Source organism: Nothobranchius furzeri, chromosome 4 (assembly GCF_043380555.1).
Source record: "Nothobranchius furzeri strain GRZ-AD chromosome 4, NfurGRZ-RIMD1, whole genome shotgun sequence".
In the NCBI taxonomy this organism is placed as follows: Eukaryota; Metazoa; Chordata; class Actinopteri; order Cyprinodontiformes; family Nothobranchiidae; genus Nothobranchius; species Nothobranchius furzeri.
Window position 1 is genome coordinate 88187851 of NC_091744.1, and position 27205 is coordinate 88215055.

The window sequence follows — 27205 nt, forward strand, 5'->3', positions numbered from 1 at the left end:
AGCTATATCTATATAAAAACATCTGATATTCAGTACTTGTTGTCATAGCTCAGCTGGGAGAGCGGGCAACTCTCCCCCTGGAGGATCCAGGTTCAAGTCCGGGCAAGGAAAATAGAGTAGATGTTGTGTTGTTTTTTCCTAATTCCTGTGATATTATTTTACAGTTGTGACCGTTCAACTGTCATTAAACGTCCGAATGTTTGCTAGGCAGTGTTTTAAAAAGTGCACATAAGCTAGATGGTTTTAACCATATAAAATTATATTTTTTGTGATACTGGAAAAATACATACTGAAATAAAACTACTGAATGAAAACTTTATGACTGTGGTTGTACAATATATGAGTCACTAATACACTGCAAAGGCCCTTAGAGTGGGGCTTCCAGAGAGAGAGAGAGAGAGAGAGAGAGAGAGAGAGAATTTGTATTCTGTCACAGTTGTAATATTACTTCAGCCACTCTTGAGAGGAGACTCCAGGTAAAAATAGACTTGTGGGTGTAGGTATGTTCAAGTTTAAAAAGTTCTTGCCTCATTAATGTATTGTTTATTTTTTCAGCATTTAATTGACAAATTATCCTTTCAAATAATTAATTGATGAGTTACATAATTGTCCATTTAGAATTGTTGAATGGACTGAACCCTGATTTATGCTTCTCCGTCTGCGTCAGTGCGGAGACACGCAACGCCATTATCCGTCCTCGCGTAGGGCTCTGGCAGGCACGCAAGTACGTACGGAGTCGAGCCCACTTTTTTAAACATCCGTCGAACGAAACGGATTACGCAAGCTTGTGATTGGTCAGGACGCCGCTGTTGTTTACAGCGCCGCCATTGCAAAGAGAGCCGAGTTTAACTAGCGGCAGACACGGAGAAGCTTGAAGAATACCTCGTGAAAAAACTCTAAAAATATGAACGTTTCATCCTGCCGTGACTGGAGGAGTGAAAAGATGCGCAGCAAGCATTTTATTTGTGGACGGAAATGACAGGAAACGTGGGTTTAGAGGTGGGGAGCGCATGAAGAGGTGGGAGAATGAGACAAATATGTCCGTGTTAAAAGTCTCTTACATACACAAAAAACACAATATAAACACGATCTTGGACCGATACATGACAGGATACCACAGAACAGCGCTACGCCCTCTGTAACACTCTCCAGGAGACGGAGAAGTAAAAGAGCAAAACGCTTCCGTTAATCCGTGTGTGTCTGTCCCTTGCGGAGCTGACGGAGAAGCATAAACCAGGCTTGAGTCAAGTTTGGTGCACTTTATATATTTCAAAACATGTTTTTTTTTATTTTAATGATGCATATAAATAATTTAAATGTTAATTTAATTAAATATTTCTATTTTTTCATTACCTCACCCTTGTTTTGACAAAAACGGGACCTTGCTGGATAATATCATGGAGAAACTATTTGTTCACAGTACTTGGCTCAGTGAGGATCTGTGTACCAAAGGAGGAGATACTCAGAAATCTGTCTGCAGATTGTTACAACCCAGACTGGAAGTGGTGGGCTGTAATAAGAAAGGAGACCAAACAGAGGAGTGGGGGTTCAACAACTGATTTATTTAACCACAGTAAGGATTTACTAAAGCAAGTCCCACAAGTCTATTTTTACCTGGAGTCTCCTCTCAAGAGTGGCTGAAGTAATATTACAACTGTGACAGAATACAAATTCTCTCTCTCTCTCTCTCTCTCTCTCTCTCTCTCTCTGGAAGCCCCACTCTAAGGGAGTTTGCAGTGTATTAGTGACTCATATATTGTACAACCACAGTCATAAAGTTTTCATTCAGTAGTTTTATTTCAGTATGTATTTTTCCAGTATCACAAAAAATATTATTTTATATGGTTAAAACCATCTAGCTTATGTGCACTTTTTAAAACACTGCCCAGCAAACATTCTGACGTTTAATGACAGTTGAACGGTCACAACTGTAAAATAATATCACAGGAATTAGGAAAAAATAACATAACATCTACTCTATTTTCCTTGCCTGGACTTGAACCTGGATCCTCCAGGGGGAGAGTCGCCTGCTCTCCCAGCTGAGCTATGACAACAACTACTGAATATCAGATGTTTTTATATAGATATAGCTTCCATCATTTTGGTCTGACAGAAAGCCAATGGGCCAATGAGGTAGAGGGTAAAGTGCGGGCAAAACTAACCAATCAGAGGACAGAGAAGATCTGCCACAGGCCACGCCTCCAGAGTGCCAAAACCCCTTAACAGCCGAGCGAGCGGAGTCAGAAACCGAGCGTGCAGAGAGGCTGCTGCGCGCGCAGAGAGTCCGCCGCGCACGTTTTCCTCTGCCGTGTGCTCGTTGGCAACGCGCGCACGCAGGTTTGTCACTTGTGCACATCCTTGTGCACTCACAGACACAGTTTGCTCCCTCTCAGTGCACAAATGACCTCTCGCCATGTATATTTTCACTCGCGAGTCCCGTTCACACGCGCGATGTGGACCCAATCCGCGTTCATGGGTTGTGGCACGGGTCTAACGCCATATACAATGTTCTTTTAGAAAGACTTGAACATGTTGTAGGGATCAAAGGAACAGCGTTAGGCTGGTTTAAATCCTACCTGTCTGACAGATTTCATTTTGTAAATGTACATGACAAATCGTCGTCATACTCCAGGGTTACTTGTGGAGTACCACAGGGTTCAGTGCTTGGACCAATTCTTTTTACTATATATATGCTCCCAATTGGTAAAATCATTAGACAGCATGGGATAAACTTCCACTGTTATGCTGACGATACTCAGTTATATTTATCCATTAACCCTGATGAACCTAATCGGTTAGGTAGATTACAGGCTTGTCTTGAGGACATAAAACATTGGATGACTCTTAACTTCTTGCTTTTAAATCAAGACAAGACGGGAGTTCTCATCTTTGGACCAGAAATCCGGAAAAGGAAATTGCTTAGCCAATCACCTGACCTTAATGGCATTACATTAATCTCCGAGAACAAAGCAAGGAACCTTGGTGTTATCTTTGACCAGGACATGTCATTCAAATCCCAGGTTTCACAAGTTTGTCGGATTTCCTTTTTCCACCTTCGGAATATTGCTAAGATTAGAAGCATCCTTTCCAGGAGTGATGCTGAAAAACTAGTTCATGCATTTATTACATCAAGACTGGATTACTGTAATTCATTACTCTCAGGAAGTCCACAGAATGTAGTTAAAAGTCTTCAGCTTGTCCAAAATGCTGCAGCTAGAGTTCTGATGAGAATTAAAAAGAGAGATCATATCTCTCCTGGCTTAGCTTCCCTACATTGGCTACCTGTTAAATTCAGAATAGATTTTAAGATCCTTCTTCTCACATATAAAGCTCTTAATAATCAAGCTCCATCATACATCAGTGATCTGATTGTTCCATATGTTCCTAACCGAGCACTTCGCTCTCAGACTGCAGGTCTACTGGTGGTTCCCAGAATATCTAAAATTAGGATGGGAGGCAGATCTTTTAGTTATCAGGCTCCTCTCCTGTGGAACCAGCTCCCAGCTTTAGTCCGTGAGGCAGACACTTTGTCTACTTTTAAGACTAGGCTTAAAACATTTTTATTTGATAGGGTCTAAGGTTAAAATCTGATTTTAGCCTAAATCAGGACAAGTGGGGGAGTAGAGGGAGGTGGAGTGTACAGTCGGTAAAGACGGCTCTCCCTTGAACTGACTCCAACATGCCTCCATCTAAATAGGATAGATGATCCAGAGTTATCTCTGTAGTTATGCTGCTATAGGCTTAGACTGCTGGAGGACACACTGACCACTTTCCACACTCTACTGCTTTCTTCTACAATCTGCTCTTTAACTGTATTATTTCCTGCTATTTCAGCTGTTAACTTTATTTTCTCTCTAAGTGTTTTTCTCCCCAGAAGAAGCTACAACGATGTTCTGCTGAGCTGTGGTGGCCTCATGGAGGGGGCCATCGTCTAACACACTGCTGCTAACCACTTAAACATTCTCCCTCTCCTGATAATAACATTTTACTCTCTTTGACGTTTGATGTGCTAATACTAGTTTATCCATTTAATTATAGATTCACTAGGATAAATGCAATAGTTTCTCTCTCACCACATAGAATATTTACTAAGACATCACAATATAACTATAGACAGATTACGTGTGTGTGTGTGTGTGTGTGTCTGCCTGCTCTGTCTTCTCGATCCCAGTGAGTCGTGGAGGATGGATGCTTATACTGAGCCAGGATTCTCTGGAGGTTTCTTCCTGTTGTTACGTGCCGTGCCCCTTTTCAGCCACAAGATGGCCTCAGTGCCTTCTGCCTCGTCCGTCTCCTAGTGCTCAGCTGGATCAGATCATGGCTGATCACTTATCAGCTGTTAAAAAGCTGCTGTCAGCCATCAGTTCTTTGAGAAGGTCCAGGGTAGTGTAGACTGGAAACAGTTTGCACTATTCTCTTCTTCTTGGTTCGCTCATTTGGTAAAACTCGTTCGCACGTTCGTCTTTGGTTACTCTCGTTAGGGTTTTGGATATTGGATTGGAAATTGTATTGGATAATTTGGCTTGTAGACTTCGGAACGGCTTTTTGACTCGGAATTTAGGATCTCCCCAGATATTCTCAGTTGTTTTCTCCCCATCCCCTTCTGGGTTGGTGCTTTTCGTTTGTCCTTTTTAAATATTGCTCCTTTTGTTTTTGTATTTAATATTGTTCTTTAGGTTCTTTGTAAACACTCCCTTCATTTTGTATTAAAATTCTTGTTCTTTTTAAGCGACACAGCACTGTTTATTTACCCACACACTAATTTTATTACTCCCCTCCTCATCTCTCCTAGAGAGCTGGGACGTAATACTGTTAAAAGGGAGTTTTCCTCTCCACCGTCGCTTTATGCTTGCTTAGTATGAGGATTGCATCGAGTCACTGACACTAGTCAGTGACTCGATGCAATTTGCTGGGTTCCTTATATAGGAAACATTATTTCTGATTGGCTTAATGAACTGACCTGAATTGGAATATTTATTATGTGAAGTGCCTTGAGACGACTTGTCGTGATTTGGCGCTATATAAATAAACTTGAATTGTTTTGAGCCTAGTTGCGGGGACTAGAAGCATATGGTGACTCTCTGAGCGGAGCAAACGACTAGGTATATATGGCTGTAGCAAGTCATAAAAATTCTGGTGCCATCTCATTCAATGCCTTAAAAACCAATAAAATAATTTTTAAACGCACTCTAAAAACGACCGGTAACCAGGATGGGTGTCCCATGATCATATTTCCTTTTCCCTTCTAGGAATCTTGCCGCGGCGTTTTGCACAAGCAGCAGACGAGCTACTGTACTCTGTCTCACCCCAATTAAGACAGAGTTACAGTAAGAGGTGATAAACGCATGCACAACAGTTTCGAGGTCCTTTCTAATTAAAAATGACTTCACTTTGGCCAGACGTCGCAAGTGGTAAAAACAGGACGATACAACCGCACCCACATGTGCGTCAAAGGTGAAAGCGTTATCTAATGTCACTCCTAAGTTGACTGCCGAAGAACGTAGGTAGGCATTCATATCCCTACAATCCAGTTTTGATCGCTCTAAATCACGATGTAACCCAAACAGCACCGCCTCAGTTTTGCTTTCATTCAGACATAAAAATTGTCCGTCAACCATGACTTTACTTCAGTTAGACCGTGCATTAAGGTAACAATGGCACAGTCGCTTCTATAATCCAAGGGTAAGTAAAGTTGGCAATCGTCAGCATACATATGAAATCGAATTCCATACTTCCTCATGTCCCCCAGTGGCAATATGTAAATCAAAAACAGTAGTGGTCCTAATATTGAACCCTGTGGGACCCCCCCCACTGCATGTGTGTGAATCCAGAAATAAACCCACCCATCCTTACACTTACAGCCCTATCCTTCAAATAAGATCCGAACCAGTCTAAGGCCAGACCAGAGATTCTGACATTATACTCCAAACGATGGAGCAACACTTCGTGGTCCACAGTGTCGAACGCAGCTGTAAGGTCCAACAAAACAAGTAGCACAGGATTTCCCCTATCAGTTTCCAACATAATGTCATTTAATACCTTTATCAGTGCCGTTTCCATACTATGAAAAGCTTTAAAGTCAGACTGAAAAGTTTCCTTAATGTTAGACTCTTCTAGGAAATCCATTAACTGAGTATAGACACTTTTTTCCAGAATTTCACTCAGAAGAGGGAGCTTTGCAATCGGCCGGTAATTGCAAGGCTGCATACCATCTAACTCCGATCTCTTTAACAGTGGGTTAATAACCATCTTTTTAAAATCAATTGGGACATAGCCAGAGGCCAAACTGCTATTAATAACTTTCAATATTAATGGTGCTATTCCATGAAAGACTTCCTTAAACAGCCGTGGTGGTGTGATGTCTTCAGGAGATCCACTCGGTTTAATTACGTCCACCAACTTAACTAAGTCATCCAGGGATACTGGCTGAAAAGACTCTAAATGTTTATCCAAAGTAAATGAGGGAGTTTGCATGTTTGCTCTTGACCGTGCAGAACGCAACGATGCCACCAAGAAAACTAGTACACATGTCGTCTGATAGCATAAAGCATCCGGAAACATAATAGACTGTTTATACTAGTTAAAAAAAACTCCTCTTATTACCTTCATTTGTAATTTTAAAGTCGTAAAGGGAGAAAAAGTTTAAATTTAAATAGTTTATTATGATTTCTTTCATCCTGCTGTTTTAATCTTCTGGTTGTTTCTGTCGTCGCTGCGGCTGTGTGCGGAGCTGCTCTCTGCGCTCGGTGCTGATGAAGAAGCGTAGTTTCCTTGGCAACAGACTGATCTCTACAGGCATGGCCTCATACTCCTCATTATCAATACTGTAGAAGCCAGAGGCTCCCTGCAGAGGCATCACACAGAAATCCACCTTCACACTAAAACTCACATGCTGACTTTGAAACTACAACAAGGATTCCTCACCTCTGGCAGCTTTATCCGGCAAGCACTTGCTTCCAGCTCCATGTGGTTTTCTGTGAATACAGTTGGGTCTTTTTGCTTCTTACTCCTAGGAGAAAGACAGCACTAACTTTAATGCAAGTAAAAGCAAACATTTAACTGATTTTAAGGCCTCTGAAGCATAAAAGAATAATCAAAGAGGAGCTAGTGACCCTGCAGCGATGAACTCGCCAACGGTGAAGTTGTTGGGCTCCGCGCAGATCAACAGAGAGTCGTTTATGCGCTACAAATACAAACAAACACATGGACAAAGATGAGATCTGATGGTAAACAGAGTATGTAGCAGCAAGGCTTTTGAAGATCACTGACCCGCTCCACTGGGTTTTTGTTGTGGGTTTGAATATAAAGCTCCAATGTAGACAGCTGCTGCTCTTCCCACTTCTCTGGCTCTTCCACTTTAGGAGGTTCTGAGCAAAGAAAAGACCAAAAACAAAGATTAAAATAAGATTGTTGTGTTCTAGTGCTGGACTTTCAGAATAGTAACAAACACTCACCTTTAACCGGCGGGTTCCAGTAGTTCTTCAGTCTGCAGACGATGCGGCGAAGCAGGTTCGGCCTGGCGGGCTTCTGAGAGGGCAGGTCAGGGGGCCGCGGCGTGGGAGCCAGATAGAAAATGGACACGTCTCGGACCAGAGGCCACTCCTAGACAATATTTATGAAAATTACCCAAGTTTATGATTTACAGGAACATAAAATATCTAAGGCTCATCTACAATATGTGAAATAGTGATTCAGTGCTCCGATGATCAGAAAAATACTGAAAAACTGACATATTTCCTTAGAAAATAACCAAAACATTGACTTTACACATGTACATTAAAAGAAAAGCTACACCAGTGAGATGACATTGCAAAATCAAGTTTATATTCCTTTGTGCAGATTAGCCTGCAGGATCTTTCTCACCTTCAGAGTGTGAAGCCAGTGTGCTGCATTTGCCTTCAGTGGTCCAAGATACCAATATCTGTGTGGGCCAAATACAACTGTAAGACGGTCTCATCAAATATGAAATACACAATCTTTGTCACCATCTGGGTGAATTTACTTGCTAATTCTTGCAGCTACATCTCTAAAAGCACCCCAACGCAATCCAACCAGAGCAAAGACGGGCTGCTCTTTCTCTCCCTGCAGACAAACACAAATGCAACACATCCATCATATGACTTCGGTACACTTGTATAGTTAATGAACCCCTGAAATCGGCATCGGAGACATGATTGTTATGCTATTCTGTGTAAACCATCTCTTACTTTGATTTGTAGCACATCCAGAGGAACCGTTTCTCCTTTCAGAATGGACAGTGTGGCTGATGTGATATTCCTGAATATTCAACACAATGTAAAACTCACACAAGGAAATCCATTCGTCAAACGAAAGGCCATAAATACATGATATCACATACTTGTCTCAGCTATTCAGGCTTTTTTACTCGTATTACTTACTTGACTTTGTCGTCACTGAGAAAATGAAGACTTGGACTTAAGGAATTATTAGAACCCAGAGGAATGAATCCGATTGGTGTGTTACTGAAGGTTTCCTGTTGTCAAAAATAAACCTGTTGTGCACTTTCTACTTGATAATAGCTTTTAATAAAGGTGTAACACAACATAACAGATAACCAGAATTATGCTACACTTGCTTGATCCGGTCTTCGCAGTAAACCTGTGACGACCTCCTGTAACGTCCCATCTCCTCCAGCCACGATCAACATGTCTGTCAGTTCCATGAGCTCCAACAGTTTCTTTGCTTGACCTTCATAGTCTGTCTGTGGAAAAAGACTGGTGTAACACTCGGTTTATGCCAATCCTTATGATCAATGGTTCATTTATTTATACCTTGACTACTGTAATTTCCACTCCAGCCAGGTGTAAAATGGGGGCAGCATTCTTTTCAAACAAGCTGTTGGCTTTCCTGAAAACATTTGGGGAAAGGGAAAGTGTTTGTTTTGGGAAAGACTGTGCTGATAATACAGATATGTGACTTTTATAAGTTTTTACCCATTAGATGCTGCAGGATTCAAAATCACTGTTGCTTTTTTCAGACCTTCGTGTGGTGCTATTTGCTGACGTCCAAATTCCTAAGTAATGATACTTAGAATTACAATTAAAATGAAGTAAACTGCTATTTTGATTCTAATTGTTTTGAGGGCAATAAAAAATGAAGTTATACTTTACCCTGGCAATTTGACAAGCCTCTCTGCGCACAACGCTTTCACTAAAATACAAGGTACAAGATTTTTGAGTGGCAAACAAACTTAATGCGAGTAAAAAAATCTAATAAACTCACCAGTGTTTACCATACAGCCAATATCCACCATAAGAAAGGACGCACACAGCTAATGTTGATTTTTTCCAGTGATTTCGAAGAGTCCGAAACACTTTTACTACCCGAGCCATAACACTTCAGAGACCCCTGTCTTATTAATGTACAGAATTTATAGTGGAACAAATAACTGAAAATCACAAATTTCTACCAGAGCGGTCACAGAATAATGCTGCATGGAAATAGTGGTGTTACGTTTAAAGAGTACGGAGCAAAACAAGGCGGAACTATTTCTGACCTTTCTGACGGAGAATGTAATGGGTAATATGTTTTAGCAAAAATCTAGTGTTGAACTAAATAAACATATCATATTATTTGAAGAAAGAAAATCAACCATTAAGTAAATTTAAATTATTTCTCAAATATTTTTTCAGGCTACGCAAGAAAAGTTTACTTCCGGTAGCTTCAACTTTCGAGGACCTCGCCTGATAATTTTATACTAAAACCACATTTTAAAGAAATTACTATGACTTATTAAGTGACTATATTTTACATTTGACGTTTATTTTTAATAGCTGAGAAAATATATTTTGGAACTTTTCATAAAGTATTTATTATTTTTTGCATTTCACACCGGCAATAACTTAACAGCTGCTGTCCAAAACGGTCTGTGTGGATCATGGCGGCGCCGATGGCGGTAAATTCAGGTAATAATTCTTATTTCTGAGCATTTTTATGCTGAGAGACGTTTTTTATCAATATACCCTGAATCATAACACACGTATAAAGACATACGTGTTAAATCTTGTGAGTAGCTTATTGGTATTTAGTAGTTTTAATTGCACAGTTGATCTTTTTAGGTTATGACACGGGCTGTTAGGCTACTTTAGCCTAGCCTTACTCATGGCTGAAAAACGTTGCATTAGCTTGTTTTGGTTGTAGACACATTGACCAGACCTCACTTCTACAACAAAATACGCGAAAATATATGAATTGCACATTTAGAAATTATATATATATATATCAACCATATATAAATATGTCCCTACAATTGTTAGCGGGTTCAGTTGACGTATTTGCCCACTACTTGGAAATAAAACTGAAACTACAAAAGTTGATGATTGTTTTCGTCAGTGAGGAGTAAATAAATGATGTTGGTCACATTAATATGCTACCATTGTGAGTGCGCGCGTTAACTCATCGTGTAGATTTTTTGCGCATTTTATGTGAAAGTAATTTCATCACTTTTGCAAGGCTAGGCTATCTGTCTGTCTGTCTGTCTAATGTTGCGAACGAGTACGGTTATAAGAAACTTGCACGCAGAAATCCATGTTTTTTGCCTGCATATATTATAAACTAATTCGTTCAGGAGCCAGTCTGTGGGGGCCACTGAAGGAGCTATGGGAGACAGTAGATGGAGCTATACTGAAGAGACAGCCAGAAACTGTCCACCTTCTGGATCTGCAACTGAAGAAACACAAACCACATTTTATGTCACTCTTTAAGAATGTGGTGAGATAACAGCTCTCTTGTTGAAGTTATTCAAATTAAATGTTTGAGAAATGTTCTTTTAACCTTTACATTTGTTGTTGTTACCCAATGTATAGATTTATATTGAGACATAGCTTTTTCAAACACATGATTTTCCCAATATTTTTAGCCAAAGAGTGCAGAGCAGAGGGAAAAAGTACGCAAGGCCAGCACAGAAGGCATCGCCATTCAAGGACATCAGGGTTCACGTCTTCTTCCAGAGACGCTCCTGACGGAGGCCTTTATCCTCAGTGATCTGTTTGACATTGGAGAGTTAGCAGCTTTGGAGCTTCTCTTGGCAGGTAGAGTGATCTCTTAAAAACCAGCTTATAAGTTACATTTTTGAAGGGAAATTTGTGACTGCATAATTTTGGTAGAAATGCAGAAACAGTCACATTACCTGTTACTAAATATTATTTTTTTAATCAAGTGTGTGATTTGGAAGGAAAGATGAAGGCAGTCATGAAATAATTAACAGAGTGTACTTTTTTGTTCCACCAGGTCAACAACAACAGCCCCATTTTCCAGGCCTGACACGAGGCCTAGTGGCTGTCTTGCTCTACTGGGATGGAAGGCTTTGTGTGGCCAACTCTCTGCGCACACTCATTCAGTCACGGCATGGCAAGACCTTCACCCTGGATTTAAAGTAACAATTTTAAATATTGGTAATTTTACAAAGTGATGGGTTCTTTCAAAGGCCCATCTGATGGAATTGTTTTGTCAGCAAGAAGGAAAAATGTTTCTTTAACTTGTGTACTGTTTTTTGCCTCCTCGCTCAGTGACGAGCTGGTGGCTTTGACAACACGCTTTACAGATGAGTTGATGAGTCGAGGACTAACAAAACGCATCCTTGCCTTGGTGTCAGAAATAAATGTGACACAGGAGTTTGAACGTCTGCAGAAAGAGCGTGGTTTGGGCAATGAAAAGCACAGGAAGGAGGTAGGAGCAAGTATTAAATTGATCTTATTTTATCTTAAGTCGAAGCTTATTTGAGGAAATAATGCCAAACGCAATTTTCTTCCCACTTTTGTCACCAGGTCTCTGACTTGATCAGAGAATGTCGACAGGCACTAGCAGACAGCTTGTTTTGTTGGACTTGTCAGTCACCCTTGACTAAAGATGACACCTTGGCTCTTATTGGTCATTTGGAGACAGTTACAGCTCAAGCTGATGGTTCATTGGACAGTGTGAGCCTGGCTCTAGTTATGGCGCTGCTGTACTGCTTGGACGTCAGCTTTATAGAGCAGGGAACTGAAGATCGAGAAGGTGAGTTCATGTCAAATGCTTCATTTTGTTGAAGATACTTGAAGTCCTTTAGTTAGAGTTCTTATGAAGATGCCTGCTGATGTTTTGCCAGGATATTTTGACAGAAATTGACAGATTTGACCTTTTCCCTTCCAGATCTTCTCCAGGCACTGCCATTGCTCACAGAGCGGCAGTATGTGTCTGCGGTGCACACTCGTCTAATGGACGGACAACCATGGAAGCTTCCAGGGCTGCAGGCTGTGTGTCGACTGGCTTGGGCTCTGTCTCTGAGAGTCCTTTCACAGCTGCCACAAGGCTCAGGTAAGTTTTATACTTCTTACAGCAGTAGCTCAGGAGGTAGAGCGGCTTGTCCAGTAGTCGGGTTCGAAGTCGGCTCTGACCAGAGAATTCTGCTGTTGTCCTCGGTAGGGCTGGGCTGTAAATCCAAAAATTATCGTTATCAAAGATTGTGACTCGTGATCATTTTTCCCACGTCAATAAATGTGATAATAAAAAAATGAAAAGATGTGTGTTGACTGGCAGCATTCGTGTCCCTTTAAGAAGCTGTGTTGCCTTGAGCCCCACCTTGTGGACAACTTTAGTTTCTGCGCATACCTGTAGTCATCGTCCATTCATCGTTATCGAGGTGAAATCCTGATACTGACTTTAGGCCACATCGTCCAGCCCTAGTCCTTGGGCAAGACACTTAACCCACGTTGCCTGCTGGTGGTGGTCGGAGGGACCGGTGGCGCCTCTGTCAGTGCGCCCCAGGGCAGCTGTGGCTACATCGTAGCTCATCCCCGCCAGCGTGTGAACGGGTGAATGACTGATTGTGTTGTGAAGCACCTTGGGGGGTTGCAGAACCCTAGAAGGCGCTATGCAAATACAGTCCACCTGCACCCAGAGCTTGTTTTGGGTTTAATTTGAATGTGTGTGTCTGCAGGCCTCGTTGAGTTCACCGAAGCAGACGAGTCTCTGGCTGATCAGGCTCTGCTAGGAGACGTCTTCCTCTTTATGAAGGAAGGAATGTTGGGATGTGAGGGTTTTGTCCAGGAAGAGTTTTATATCCGCCGCCTCCATTCACTCATCACAGACTTCCTGGCCCTCATGCCAGTGAAGGTTAGAGGTTTCAACAGTGACATCATAGATTGTTGTCATCACGGAGGTTTGAATCATGCTTTAACAATCGCTTTAAACTGCAGGTGAAGCAGCTTCGTAATCGAGCCGACGAGGATGCCCGCCTGGTGCACATGTCCCTACAGATGGACGGTGAACTCCCGTCATCGTTGCGGAAGGATTTAGATCATCTCATGGTTCTGGTCAGTCGTCTTATCTAGCAAGTGTTGAGGATAGACTTAAGGAGCTGCAGCAAAGATGCAAGAAGTGAAACCTTTCTGTTGTTTGCGTTTGGAGTTTAAGCTTGTTGTGTTTGCTGTGTGTGGTTTCAGATCGGGGAGTTTTACAGTAACGATCCGTTTGGCTTGGAGCTGGGTTTGGAGTTCTGGTGTCCCACAGAGTCTCTCCAACACACCTCGCTGCAGGGGTCCTACCTGGGAATGGCCCTGCAGCGGCCTCCTCATAAACAGGTTGAACTTTCCTGACCTACAGAATTCGAGACAGCTGCACCATGACGCACTTTTGTGTGACTTTCTTTGTAAAGTGTTGTTGTTTTCAAATGCAGGTGGTTCTGTCCAAGTTTGTGCGTCAGATGGGAGACCTCCTGCCCTCCACCCTGTACCTTTCTTATCTCTGCATGCTGAAAGGCCTCGCTAATGGTCCACAGTGCGCTCATTACTGCTTCAGTCTTCTTAAAACAAACGGAGCTACACACAGTAAGAATGAACTGTTCTTCATGTAAACACATCACAGTATTTAGAGGAACAGTTATTTAGTAGAAATCCAAAAGGTCCATTTTTACAATAAAATAATCATTTTTATGATTTATTAAAATGAGTTTAGGCGACTTTAGTCCGATAATCGTCCTGAAACCGCTTGCTCTTAAACGCGTGAAGAATGGCTAAACGGGTTTGAGGTTAGCAGACTCTGGGCGCTGCTGTTGCTAAAGCTAAAAATCCTTGTGAATGTCTGCTAACCCTAACCCTACTCTGCTGTAGGCGACAACATCCAAGGAGTGTCGGGCAGCCCGGTGTCCTGGGAGCATTTTTTCCACTCCCTCATGCTTTACCACGAAAACCTGCGACGGGATCTCCCTAATGCAGACTCCTCCCACTACCGCCACCCGCCTCTCAGGGGCATCACACAGAGAGAGCTTGAAGGGCTGACTTCCTTTCTGCAGTTACTCACCACCATCATTTCCTGGGTACCGTACAACATGTGGTCATATTTTTAAAAGCTAACATAAAAGCAAAGTTTAAAAACTCTTATTATGTTTTTCTCTCAGAGTGAGAATGCTCGTCTGGCCTTGTGTGAACATCCCCAGTGGACCCCGGTGGTGGTGATGTTGGGGCTGCTGCAGTGCAGCATTCCACCCGTTTTAAAAGCTGAGCTCCTTCGGTCCCTGGCAGCCTTCGGGAAGTCACCAGAGATCGCCGCTTCCCTGTGGCAGTCGCTGGAGTACACCCAGGTAGAACCGAACCGTCTTCCACAGGGATGGAAAACGGTTCCTGGAGCCCTGAGATGAAACACACACACACACACACACACACACACACACACACACACACACACACACACACACACACACACACACACACACACACACACACACACACACACACACACACACACACACACACACACACACACACACACACACACACACACACACACACACACACACACACACGAGAAACCAAGCTTTAGGTTGCTTTAAGTATTTTTCTGTAAGAATTTTTATTTGTTTTTTGCTCTAGATCCTTCAGACAGTTCGAGCGCCGGGTCAGAGGCAGGCAGCAGGAATTGAGGTGGGTGTTTTTATTGTTGATGACAGATTTTCAATAAGAAATACTATTTGAATAATTATTACTTGATAAAAATGTAAAATCAGCTTTACTTGAGGGAGGTTTTTGGGGTTTTGTTAGATTTTTAACAGCTTCATTATAAACATTTATTATTATTTAGTTCTAAATCTTCCTTTTAACTAGACGGGACAGGTGACGGCAGTGTGTGTTTCAGGTTGAGCTGAATGAGATCGAGTCCAGCTGTGAGGAGTACCCTCTGACGCGAGCCTTCTGCCATCTGATCAGCACGCTGGTGGAGAGCAGTGTGCCTCTTAATCTGGGGGTGGGCCTTCGTGTCCCCGGCTTCCAGCCCTATCTGAACTTTCTGCGTGAGTCTGTGTTTCTTCCCTTTCCCACAAGAGCGTACCGCCGTCCCGCTGAGAAGGTAGCTATCTCTCTAGCCTTTAGCGAGCTGTCTGTTGTGTGTTTTATAACTAAAACAAGCGTTTATTCGTTTATTCCTCACGCGTCAGTGGGAGGTGGCCGACTCTGTCCTGGAGGTGTTCCACAAGCTGCTGCGGAGCTATGAGCCGCAGCCATCAGACTTCATCCAGGAGACGGTGGAGCTGCAGGGCGAGCAGGTCCCCGCTGACAAGCCCCCCGGCCACAGCATCATGTTCCACCTGCTGAACGACTCGCCCATGCTGGCTCTCTGCCTCAGCCTGCTGGAGGAAGGGGCTCGCCAGCTGGACACCTACGCACCCTTCCCTGGTGAGAATACAAATGGCGTTTATGTGCACGTTGCTATGACAACAGGGCTCGTAACTCCCCCGTCCATTACAGGTAAAAAGCACCTGGAGTCAGCTGTGCTGCACTGCCTCCAACTTCTGGACCTGACTCTGCAGAAGGAAGTGGTGTTCATGGATCTTCTCAGGGAGAGCCAGGCCTCCATGCTTGTGTCTCCGCTAGAGCAGCTCTTCCAGGGAGTCAGTCCTCAGACCCGACGAGCCGATCACATTGTCAACATTGCCAGGTTTGTGCATGCGTAATAATAATTGAGTTAGTTGTCATCCCGCAGCTCTGATGTCCTCCTGCAGGTATCTGTACCACAGCAGCTCCAACCCAGAAGCAGCTTTCCAGAGTGCTAAGATTCTGCGGCGCATCGCCACCTACCCCAACATCCACGTACGGCTGGTGGGAGATTTCACACACGACCAGGTATCTACTACCAGATGTGTTTCCTTTCAGGGTCCAGGTGTGTTTATTGTGTTTAAGCAAACGCGTCTGTGCTTCAGGCTGTGAGCGAGAAGCTTTTGGCCGGCTTTGTGGAGTGTCTGGATAATGAAGAGGCAGAAGAAGGACCAGAAAAGGAAGATGGTAACTTCTGGTCTGTTACTTGCACACCACTGGAGTACTAACAACTTTAAACTGATGAACCAAGGTTCTCAACCATCAGACTTGGACCAACAGAAGAAGATGGCAAGAATTCGACACGAAACCCAGATCCACATCCTGAATCTGCTCATCACCTCCTTGGAGCTGAAGGCACCTAATCTGGCTCTTTACCTTCTGGGTTATGAGGTCAAGAAGCCCGTTTGTTCCACAAACCTCCAGGATCCTGGTACGGGTTTCACACGACTGATCGGCGTTGGGTTTGAGCTTTAAAGGGTCACATCTGGATTTCTGCCTTCAACAGGCGTGTTGGGATGTCCACGCAGCTGCCTACACGCCATCCTGAGTCTGCTGCAGAGAGGCACTGAGAAGAGATCAGGGCCTACCCTCACACAGGAAGCTCCTCACCTGGCGGAGCTCTGCTACCAGGTATTAACAACAACATGAGCCTGTAGCCTTGGATCTTTTCGGTTATCTGACACCTTTTACTCATCTCAGGTGATCTACCAGCTGTGTGCCTGTCCAGACACATCTGGACCCACCATGCGCTATCTGAGGACCAGTCAGGACTTCCTGTTCTCTCATTTGCAGCACCTGCCCTTCATCCTGTCAGGTGAACCCTGCTGAATGATCTCGGACTCGTGGCCCAGAAAAGTGTGAATCTGTGTGTTTGTTCTGTTTGGCCTCCAGGTAATCCGATCGCTGCCCTCTCCCAGATGTCGTGGCTCATGAAAACGGCTGCCATCGAGCTGAGAGTGACCTCACTGAACCGCCAGCGTTCACACACACAACGTCTTGTCAGCCTTCTTCTGGATGACCAGCCACACACCCAGCACACAGGTGGGAAGCGTGCTTTTCCTGGTGTTCACCTGTTCAGATGAGCTTAAATTAGGCAGAATGTTTATGAAAAAGATTTAAAAATATTCTCGGTTCACATCTAAAGAGATCTGCTTCTCTCTAGCTGACGGGGAATCCGGCATGGAAGAAGAAACCCGATCAGTCAGCGCTTTTCTGCATTTTGACTCCGCCTCCAAAGGTTTGCCCTGCCTTACTCATCAGTTGTGATGGTGGTTGGTTAGCAGACTTGTATTTGTTCTCCTTAAACGCGTCTGGCTTGTGTGCCTCAGTGCGCAGGAAGCTGCTGAGTGTTCTGGACGCTATCGACTTCAGTCAGGACCTGCCGGAGCTGCTGCAGTTGGACTTTTTTGAGCGTACTCAAATAGAGCAGGTGATCTCCAACTGTGAGCACGTTAATGAGCAGGGCCACACTGTGTGCAACGTCAAGGTGAGTTCACACGCACACAGCGTGAGTCACTGAGGGTTTCAGCGTGTTCGTCCTCGTGAACGGGTCTGTGTGGCGTGCAGTTGCTTCACAGGGTGCTGGTGGCCGAGGTGAATGCGCTACAAGGAATGGCAGCAATAGGACAACGGCCCCTGTTAATGGAAGTAAGGGACATCTCTGGGGCGTTCCTTGTGATTCACACACACTCATTTAAACGCTTGAGCTAACTGTTGTCTTGGCAGGAGGTGAACTCCATCCTGCAGCACGTGGTAGAACGCAACCGCGTTCGCCGGAGTCTGAGCGCAAAGCGACACGCGCTGCAGTCCTGGAGGAGCCTCGTGGAGACGCTGCTGACCGCCTGCCCAGCTGATCTCATACCTGCTGACGACAGGCAGCTCATCATCAGAGACTTGCTGCTGGATCTGCATGATAAGGTGAGGAAATGTTCCGTCGTATTGGGTATTTACACCATTTTCAGTGCAGCGGTGTAGAAAACTGCTCAACACAAATGTTAATGCAGGTTTTATCGGAGGATGCAGCAGGAGAGCTGATGCCCATTGTTGCTGGAGCCGTCTTCACCCTCACAGCTCAGCTCAGCCAGGCGGTTCTCTCCGAGCAGCAGCAGGGCTTGGGATCTGAAACGTCTTCTGGCTTTGCGTCCATTGCTAATTCATCCCTTCATTTAATCCTCCGCAAGCTGCTAGACTTCATTCTGTGCACCGGTTGGTGAATCCTTAAAACTCCTTTGGCTGAAAGAATCTTTATTTCCTGTTTTGTTGATCAAAACATTAAAAAGCTTTAACACTGGCAGGAGGAGGATACCAGCGTCTGCGCGCTCACCTGTATGGCTCTCTGCTGTATTACCTGCAAATGGCTCAAAAGCCTGAGGAGCCAGACACTCTGCAGAAAGGTGCAGCTGAACACACTTGCTCTTTGGTGAGGCTGTGTCTGGATAGGGTTCATCATCTCAGAACGTCTCTGTCTGTGCAGCTAGTAAAGCCATGTGGGAGCGTCTCACTGCCCCTGAAGATGGCTTCTCCAAGCTGCAGAGGGAGAATCTGGCAATAATCGAAAGCTATGGCAAGTCCCTCATGGAGGTTGTGTGTAGGGATGCCTGTGACGGCCACGAGATAAGCAGGGTAATTAGTGAGACCACTCTTTACCTTCTCTCTTGAGCCCATGGTTGACTTCCTGTTGTGTTGGTGTCAGATGCTGGCTTTGGCGGTTCTGGACCGTATCCTGTCAATAGACCGCCAGAATCAGTGGCTGGTGTACGTGTGCAACAGCGGCTACCTGCGTTCTCTGGTGGAGAGCGTGAGACAGGACGACGCCGCCCTACAGAGCCTGCTGACCCCCCAGCCACCTCTCCTCAAACCACTCTACATCTACGAGAGCAAGATGGTGAGGAAATGATTGTGGCTGCCAGCTCTGAACGGTGTTGAACTCTTCTGCGTGTCTCCAGGCTCTCCTCACCCGTGTGGCTAAAAGTGGTGAAGGAGCGGTGGAGCTGCTGCGCTGTGGCCTGGTGGCTCAGCTGATCGAGTGTCAGGTGTTTGACATGGTGCCCGAGAGCGATTCCCTCAGGTGTGAGACTTGCCTCTTCCCATTAGACCGTTCTTGTTTATTTCTGTTGAACTGACATGTTCAGCGCTGATTATCTTTACGTTTGTTTAAATGTGGCCTCAGGATGACGAGGGATCCATCTGGCTTCGTACCGTCCCCTTTAGACCGCTACCGGCAGATTCTTTTGCCGACCTTGAGGCTCTTTCAGGTGATCCTGACGTCTACATCCATAAATCACCAGCAGGGGGCAGCGCAGGTGAATATTTTCTACCAGACATAAAAACATGTACCTGCTTCTAGCTCTGAGGTGTAAGAAAGTGGAGTGTTGTGTTGGTTCGGGAACATAAAGGTTCTCCAGTGGCTGATCGTCCACGCGGACACCGTCCAGTCCCTGCTGCGCTGTCAGGATCTCACCATGGGAGCTCTGCAGGAACTCTCTCTGCTTACTGGCATCATCAGTAAAACTGCACTGCCAGGTATTCAGCAGTAACTTACCTCTGTGTGTGCAAACTCTCCGTCTGTGACTTATGGAAGGGACTTCGTGTTCATCCAGGTGTCCTGGAGACGGGTGGAGAGCTCAACAGTGCTGCTCTCATGGAGTTCCAGGGTCACATTAACAGATTCCAGGTGAGACCACCTTAAATGTTCTCTGCAGGAACCTTCCAGGGTCCTAAATCAGCCTCATGGTGTGCAGCTGGTAACAGATGTGCCTCTTGCAGCGTTTGTGTCTGGCGCTGCTGAGTCGCCTGGCAGGAGGGGAACGGGAGAGGTTGTTGAAGCAGGCGGAGATTTCTGCACCTGCAGATTCAGCCGAACACAGAGAGGAGATGGAGGTGGCCATGCTGCAGGTTTGACTTTAATCGTTGGTGCTCAGTTGTTGTGTCTAGTCGGTGACCCGGCTCACGAGTGCCTCTCTCTCCTAGGTGTGCGCCAACATCATGGAGTACTGCCAGACTCTTCTGCTGCAGAGCTCTTCTCAGGCTCAGTTCAGCATCTGCCTCTTCAGCCCGTCGGGCAGCGAACCGGCCGGCAGAGACGGCAGGCCCTCGGGTCGGTGATGGTCACCTTAAATGTGTTTCCTCTTTCTGCCGCTCACTTTAGACGTCTAGTGAGTTTCATCATTCAGAAACACTCATCTCGTCCGGTTTCCTCTTTCTTGTTTTCTTTTTAAAGATCTCTCGACTTCTCTGCCATCGGTTGCCCATTCGCGGGTCCCGAGCCTGGGCCTGGTGCTGTACCTGCTGAGGAACAGCGCTGCAGATTTCTGCCAGTTCCACCAGAGCCACAAACACGGTCTGGCCAAGCTGCAGATTCTGGACCAGCTGCCTCCAGAGGAGCTCAAAGAGGCAACTTTCATTCATGACTTGACATATTTGATGGTTTTCTACGTTAATGATCTCTTTCACATATTGGCTGACTGAGTGGGACAGAAGTTGGCAGCAGGTCTCGCTGAACTGCATCTTTAAGATCGGACCTTTTAGAGGGCAGCAGGGCTGTTGTCTTCTGGAGGAGGCCGTCCTCCTTCTCGTGGTTCTTATTCACATTTCCTCTGTGCAGCTGTGCCAAGGCCTGGTGTCCGGTCCAGGAGGGGTGGAGAAGATCTCCTCAGTCCAGAGGAGCCTGCTAGCTAAAAGACGACTGGTCCAGCTGATCAACAACAGAGCCAAGCTGCTGGCGTTATGCTCCTGTATCCTTCGGCTTTTGCTTGCAGCCAAATAAAACCTCCAGTAATAGTTTTCCTTCGGTTCGTCAGCTCGCTCCTTTCAGGCCTTAACGAGTCTTCCTCAGATGTGATCGAGACCAGTTTATTTGTGTTATGGCGCCACCTGGAGTACTACCTGTTGTATTGCACCCCCTCTGACCCTAGGGACTCCTTGTTGCCCGGATCCAGTTTATTCAGATCCCGCCTCACAGATGGTGGGTTAAGCTTTCCAACTGCTGGTTTACGTTAAACAGATCATTAATGCAGTCGTTGGCTCAAGCGCAGCTATAAATACTCAGACATGTAATTAGTGATGCACCGATACCGATATCACTGTTATGGCCGATACTGACATCCTGACATGAATGCTTCTAAAATCAGAAGATTTTGTGTAGAATTAAAATGATTAAAGCTGAATTTACGTTATTATGCACACATTCATGCTTCTGAGATGATTTCATGGGTTAGGGTTAGGTTGGTAGTATCAGCCCGGTTTTATTTATCGAACCGATATGTTGAAACAGGACCAACATCGGCCGATACCGATATTGTCTCGCCCTAATAACAAAACTGTTTATACAGAGGTGTTCTTAAAAACTCACGTTTGTTTTCTCCAGAGTCCCTGGGGGGCCTGCAGGCCGGCGGCGGCCGTGGCCTTGGTCTGTCGAGAGTCAGCCAGCAAGATCTGGACCTGGTAAGAAGATGTGGCTAACTGCTGAGTTGACCACATTCATTAGCTTTTATCCCGATTCTAAAGGCCTTCGTCCTGTTTGCTGTTTCTGTGCAGCTGAAAGGTGACATGGCGTCCGGATTTGGCGAGACTCTGCAGAGGAAACTACTCGACATAGAAAGCTCGTACAGTCAAGTCCGCTCTCGCTACACCTTCATCCAGGCGCTGGTCCGCAGAATACGCGGCTTGCTCCGACACGCTAAAGGCTGATGTCAACAGAAGATAAACGTCAGTTTAAACTGATTCATGCCCACCGGTCCAGATCTTCTACGGGCCGTCGGGATCGCTGTAGAGCTCCAGACGTCTCATATTCTAATTATGCCAACGATTCTGTTTGATAAACACCTGCGATAGTTCTACCTGTTCAGAGGGATTTCTAATCTGATGTTTTTTTTCCTTTTTGTGAAAATAAAATTTTCTAAGTACTTGAAATGTGTTTGGAACTTTTATGACGCCCAAATGACCAGCGTCCGTGTGGGACGCGGTTTTCTGTCCCGTGTGGGACGCGGCGTCGTTTCTGATGACTGCGACCGCTGCTTCAGCCATGTTTGGTTGACTCATCGTGTAAAACTGTAGCAGCAGAACAAAAACAAGACTTGCGGTGTGGGAGTAGCACCACAACACTGACCACCAGAAGGACAACTCACTGAATGTCATTTATTTCCTTTAAAGGTACACTTTTAAGGCCTAAAGTGCGTGAGACTTTCAATCCTTTGGAAAGAGGTGAGACAGAAATGCAGCTCTACGTTTACCAGACAGGACTTGTGCTCTTATTGGAATACTGAGGAGGGAAAGGGAACGGAGCAGGGCGAACGCTCGCGTTGGAAATTAGAGGCACATTTCTCCACGGCTGGCGGCCGCTGTGGGTTAGTGGGCAAAACAAAAACAGGATGCATGATTAACGAACCACGCTCGTCAAACTATAAATTACTTTAAATAAGACAATTAATTACAGCTTTTCCAAACTTTTACACGCAGATTGTGCTGCTTTTGCGTCAGGAGGAAAATGTCCGATACTCGTCTGGAACACCCATGTCCAGTGGGCGGGAAAACATCCTCGGATAAAATACTATTTTTTTTTTACATTTTCCATTTTAAAATACATGATTGCAGTATAAACAGCACTTAAAATGAAGTCCATTAAAACAAATCACTAATTTATTCAACCATCTCTAACCTCTCCTGAGTCGACTCACCGTAAAAATGTCTGCACACTGTCACTGTGATGTCACTGTGATGTCACTGTGATGTCACTGACGTTTTTCTCAGGACAAAAATCTGTTAATAAGGAAACGACTAAGGCTTCAGGCTTACAGGCTTGGAATGATGACCAGATGCAGAAAATGCTTGGATTGATCATCAAACTCCAAACGTTATATAAATTAAATAAGATTTGATCCGTATTCACCTCACTAAGCTGTACTTTTACACTCACGGGTCTTCTGATGTCCTGGAGCGGACAGGAAACAGGAGATGGGGCCGTCAGCGTCCAAAGACGGGAACTGCGTAACAGTTTAGGAACAATCTTCTCAGGCCGTTAAACAGATGGAATTACTGTAAATACTGTAAATCATATTTACGCGTTTGTCCTTTATAGAAGTGGAGCTCGGGACTGATTTATGTACATAAAAATGTTCTTTTTTAACAAAAAAACTTGATGTACAAGAAGAACGAAGAACAGCACCAGCAGGTTTGGGTTTGATTCACATTCTGAACGAGGTGCGGTGACCGTGGAGGACATCCGGACTGTCCCACGAGAGCGTGCATCCGCTCTAGTGTTGAATGTACCCGAAGCGTCCGTTAGTCATCCAGCACAGTTCCAGCAGGAGGGAAATAAAAAGGCCGCTGATCCAGCACTTAAAAAAAAACGAAGGTTGTGTTTGAACTTTGTCCACACGTCCCCATCGGTTCTGGAGTCCATCAGCAGATTCATGCTGCTTTTATGAGCTATCAGAATTAGCTTCATGTGTGTCGCCGTTATCCAAACTGGTGGTGCCGTTAGCCTCGGGTCGTGTCGGTACCTCGCCTGCCGCCGCCACTCGAATCACTTTCAGCCAGCGATGCTTCAGCTCGTCGGTGTCAGCAGAGAAGTTGTGGACCAAGTTGGACTGGGAGAGACGGAAAACGGCTGGAGGGTCACCAGGCCGGACGGTTTCATCCACAGAATAACCCAGTAGAGGGATGGAGCTCAGGGCCTTCACGTCCTGCAGAAAGGACAGTGAGCAGCTGTAAAAGCTAAATAACACAAGCAGCTGACGGTCTCTGGTTTTCACCTGTTGAGCTCCGTAGACGTAGAGCACCAGACTCTCCTTCTCAGGGATCACACACCAGACCTTCTGCCAAATTTTGCTTTTCTCAGAATGCTGCAAGTAGCCACAGATGATGCTGCTGTCTGCGATCTGGCCCGCCTCCACCTGCGTCAGACGCAAAATAAAACAGGATCAATAAAAACCGTACCTCACTTGAATGTTCTGACCCATTTGGGCTCCTTGTCCCTTTAATTCTTAGTGTGAAAACACATAAAATCACCTCCAGAATGCCTTTCTTCTTGTCCTCCGTGATCTCTTTTCCCATCAGAACCAAGTAGCAGTCTTTGCAGACCTTGTTCATCTTGTTGCCGTCATATTCAAGCTGTGCTTTGTACTCGGAGCATTTCCAACACACCACCTGAGACATTAAGAGATGCCAGTTATCCTTCATGCAGCTGCGTACGAGTCAGCGTTTTTCTGCTGCTAAAATCCAGACATGGAGAGAAAACTGCTTTTGTGCGTCTCCAGATGAGATGCTCAGCAGAGGTGTGCACTCGAGACACATGACTTGGACTCCACTCAGACTTGATTCATTATTTTAATGACTTCTGACTTGACTTGATAAAATCTATAAAGATTTTTGACTTGACTCGGACTAGAACGCCAATGACTTTCGACTTGAATCGACTTGCTTCTGTTGACTTGATGATGACTTGAGCACATTTGATGTTTTAGCATAAAAGTGGCTCGACATGGACAAAAATCTGGGTTTGATGTTGTTCTGCTGAATGCAGCAGCACTTTGTTTGGAATCAGTTTCAGTTCCTGCTGGTTTGAGCAAATAAACGAAGCTTTAAGAAGCTTTAATTCTGGAATTCATTTATTATCATCGTCAGTTGGACAGACGACTTGATTACGACTTGAAAATTCAAAGTTCAGGATTTGGACTCGACTTGGACTTGGTTGTCTTTGACTTGACTGGAAAGACTTGTGACTTGCAAAGCAGTGACTTGGTCACACCAATTTTCCTCCAAGAGGTTTAAATTCCCAGTAAATGACCAAAATAACAACGAATGACTGATCAACCTTTAACCAACTAATAATTTTACGAACAGCAACACTAAATGAGGTTAAAATCAACATTTTTACAGAACCACGTTGTGCTTCAGAGGTCATTTCATGCAGAATGCTTACATGGCCGCAGGCTCTGCAGTGATGTCTCCGCCGTGTGATGGCATTGAAAGGCTCTTTACACCTCATGCACATCGTCACTTCGTTGTCACGAATCCAGCAGGGGGCCCGCTTTCCCAGCTCAGCTTCCTGCGTCACAAGTAGGAGCACGCTCGTTGGTGACGACACGAGGACATGTCAGCTGGACTGTGTTTGACTTTTGATGCTCACCGAAACTTCCTCTGCTTCCTTCAGAGCGCTCTTGAATGACTCATTCTTCTGCTGGAAGATCTCGATGGTTTTTTGAACAGCCTTACAAAAATCGAACGCATCATTTAGAATCGAATTTAAAACCAAATAAATGCAAACGAGAAGATTTTTCTCTCGGTACCTCGATCCAGTCTGCCTTGTCTTGCTCTGAGCTGAGTAGGGAAACAAAACACCAAAAAGATCTTTAAAGCACAAAAACAAGACATTTCTTTAAATAAATTCAAACAAACCAATGCAAACGTGACAGATTTCACCTAAAGAAAATAAAGGAATTGGTGTGTGGTGGAAATTTAAAATAATGCACAGATTTCTCTGCAGGTGACTGGAATCGGCCGACTTTCTGCCCAATAGGCTTTACTCAGAAATCAACCGTTCGTGTACGAACTATGTAGATCAGGAGGTGATGGTTTGTTGTTACATAACCAAATAAAACCAGAATTGGCTAATTTAGAGCCCTAAAAAACAGATTTCTCTGTTGGCCTGGAAAACTGTAATGGGTGTGGGTCCTACCAGGCCTGAAGCTCCAGCGTCCTCTCCTTGCCCGACACCTGGAAGGTGTGAGGGTAGTCCTTGTTGATCGTTTCTTTGACCTTCAACCCGTCAATCCCGATCCGTGACCTCACCGTGTATTTAGGCCCTCCCAGGCTGAATTTAGGCACGCAGTATAACAGCATGTTGTTGAACTAGGAGAAAAAGAATCATCACTCAGGCTGAAATGTCGCCCCATTTCAAAGCTCCCCTTCTTGTCAAAAGTGATAGAAAAGGCTGTTTATAATCAGATGTTGCCCCATCTGAACAATTTTGGGGTCTTGGATAAGTTTCAGTCTGGTTTCAGACAATCTCACAGCACAGAATCCGCTCACATCAGGGTTTTTAATGATATTATTTTAGCCACTGATTCCGGTTCCCATGTTGCCCTGGTGATGTTGGACCTCTCAGCTGCATTCGACACGGTTGACCATGACATTTTATTGTCCCGCCTTGAGAATTTGGTCGGCATTAAGGGATCTGCGCTTGACTGGTTCTGCTCCTACTTTGACAATAGGTCTATTAGAGTTAGGATGGATGACTGTTCATCTCCCGCTGCTGCTCTTCCTTGGGGCGTGCCACAGGGGTCTATCCTCAGCCCCTTTTATTTAGCATTTATATTCTTCCACTGGGACTAATCTTCAGGAAGTTCAACATTAACTTTCACCTTTATGTGGACGACTGCCAGATTTATGTTCCCTTGAAGACTTTTACCTCCATCCAGCCGCTCCTTGATTGCCTGAGTGAGGTTAAAGACTGGCGGGCAGCAAATTTTCTGCTGCTGAATGATTTTAAGACAGAGTTTATTGTTTTTACTCCTAATGGCTCGTCTTCCTCCGCTCCTGATTTTTCTGCTCTTCCTTTTAAAATTAGTCAGACAATTGTTAATCTTGGAATTAAAATGGGTGCGGCTCTAAAAATGGACCCTCGTGTTAGTCACATGGTTAAATCATGTTTTTATCAGCTGAGATGTCTTTCCAAACTAAAACCCATTCTGAGTCGGCGCCACCTCGAGACAACCATTCACGCCTTCATCACCTCAAGGTTGGACTACTCCAATGCAATTCTGTTTGGCATTTCAAAAGCCGCATGATCTCGCCTTCAGCTGATGCAGAATGCGACAGCAAGATTTCTGACCAATACTGGCCGTCGGCAGCACATCACTCCAGTTTTAGCAAGACTTCACTGGCTTCCTGTGCACTACCGCATACGTTTAAAAATGTTATTGTTTGTTTTTAAGGCGCTGAATGGCTTAGCTCCACCTTACTTATCCGAGTTACTCCTTATGTGCCGGGCAGGACTCTCTGTTCAGGTGACCTACACCTACTACAGATTCCCCGTCTACGCTGCAAAACCCGTGGTGAACGAGCTTTTTCTGTCTGCGCTCCGAAACTCTGGAATGATCTCCCGCTGAATATCAGACTCT

General features: G+C 44.9%; 3 protein-coding genes across 7 annotated transcripts in view; 1 reads left to right on the forward strand and 2 right to left on the reverse strand.

Annotated features, from left to right (window-relative positions):
- Positions 1-9866, reverse strand: part of agk (acylglycerol kinase) — a 24683-nt gene extending 14817 nt beyond the window's left edge. Inside the window, exons 1-14 of one of the 2 annotated variants that reach the window (XM_015965458.3) lie at positions 9244-9856; positions 9132-9171; positions 8955-9034; positions 8793-8868; positions 8597-8722; positions 8400-8494; positions 8208-8277; positions 8003-8082; positions 7864-7921; positions 7455-7602; positions 7270-7367; positions 7113-7183; positions 6925-7009; positions 6011-6844 (exon numbers count right to left, since the gene is read on the reverse strand). In XM_015965458.3, coding sequence (XP_015820944.1) covers positions 6686-6844; positions 6925-7009; positions 7113-7183; positions 7270-7367; positions 7455-7602; positions 7864-7921; positions 8003-8082; positions 8208-8277; positions 8400-8494; positions 8597-8722; positions 8793-8868; positions 8955-9034; positions 9132-9171; positions 9244-9353 — 1296 coding nt within the window. In that variant the 5' untranslated portion in view covers positions 9354-9856 and the 3' untranslated portion in view covers positions 6011-6685. Of the gene's footprint in view, positions 1-6010; positions 6845-6924; positions 7010-7112; positions 7184-7269; positions 7368-7454; positions 7603-7863; positions 7922-8002; positions 8083-8207; positions 8278-8399; positions 8495-8596; positions 8723-8792; positions 8869-8954; positions 9035-9131; positions 9172-9243 lie in introns of those variants that run through there. The other variant, XM_070550595.1, reaches the window with a different exon arrangement.
- A 9-nt stretch (positions 9867-9875) lies between these two features.
- nup205 (nucleoporin 205) lies at positions 9876-21995 on the forward strand. Of its 4 annotated transcripts, none has more exons than XM_015965450.3 (42): positions 9876-9926; positions 10589-10731; positions 10880-11051; positions 11251-11395; positions 11529-11688; positions 11787-12015; positions 12151-12315; positions 12938-13113; positions 13197-13313; positions 13443-13580; positions 13676-13826; positions 14109-14314; positions 14396-14578; positions 14868-14918; positions 15130-15339; positions 15428-15665; positions 15738-15927; positions 15992-16112; positions 16190-16271; positions 16336-16515; positions 16591-16715; positions 16785-16899; positions 16977-17126; positions 17248-17322; positions 17414-17571; positions 17652-17732; positions 17811-18002; positions 18089-18290; positions 18380-18478; positions 18559-18707; positions 18778-18969; positions 19031-19152; positions 19255-19387; positions 19481-19607; positions 19685-19758; positions 19851-19979; positions 20055-20181; positions 20305-20477; positions 20689-20818; positions 20920-21048; positions 21451-21527; positions 21621-21995. In XM_015965450.3, exons 1-42 carry the CDS (start codon positions 9899-9901, stop codon positions 21771-21773), a joined length of 5997 nt encoding a protein of 1998 aa, XP_015820936.3. In that variant the 5' UTR covers positions 9876-9898; the 3' UTR covers positions 21774-21995. The 4 variants fall into 4 exon arrangements, with proteins under 4 accessions (XP_015820936.3, XP_015820937.3, XP_054589476.2 ...); XM_015965451.3 differs by having other exon boundaries at positions 16351-16515; XM_054733501.2 differs by lacking the exon at positions 9876-9926 and having other exon boundaries at positions 9966-10731.
- Positions 21996-22206: 211 nt separating this feature from the next.
- The window catches only part of fgd4a (FYVE, RhoGEF and PH domain containing 4a), a 50020-nt gene continuing 45021 nt past the window's right edge, over positions 22207-27205 (reverse strand). Inside the window, exons 13-19 of the mRNA XM_054733503.2 lie at positions 25762-25934; positions 25373-25403; positions 25213-25293; positions 25006-25131; positions 24093-24230; positions 23837-23977; positions 22207-23767 (exon numbers count right to left, since the gene is read on the reverse strand). Of these exons, the coding sequence (XP_054589478.2) occupies positions 23504-23767; positions 23837-23977; positions 24093-24230; positions 25006-25131; positions 25213-25293; positions 25373-25403; positions 25762-25934 (954 nt within the window). The 3' untranslated portion in view covers positions 22207-23503. The remainder of the gene's footprint in view (positions 23768-23836; positions 23978-24092; positions 24231-25005; positions 25132-25212; positions 25294-25372; positions 25404-25761; positions 25935-27205) is intronic.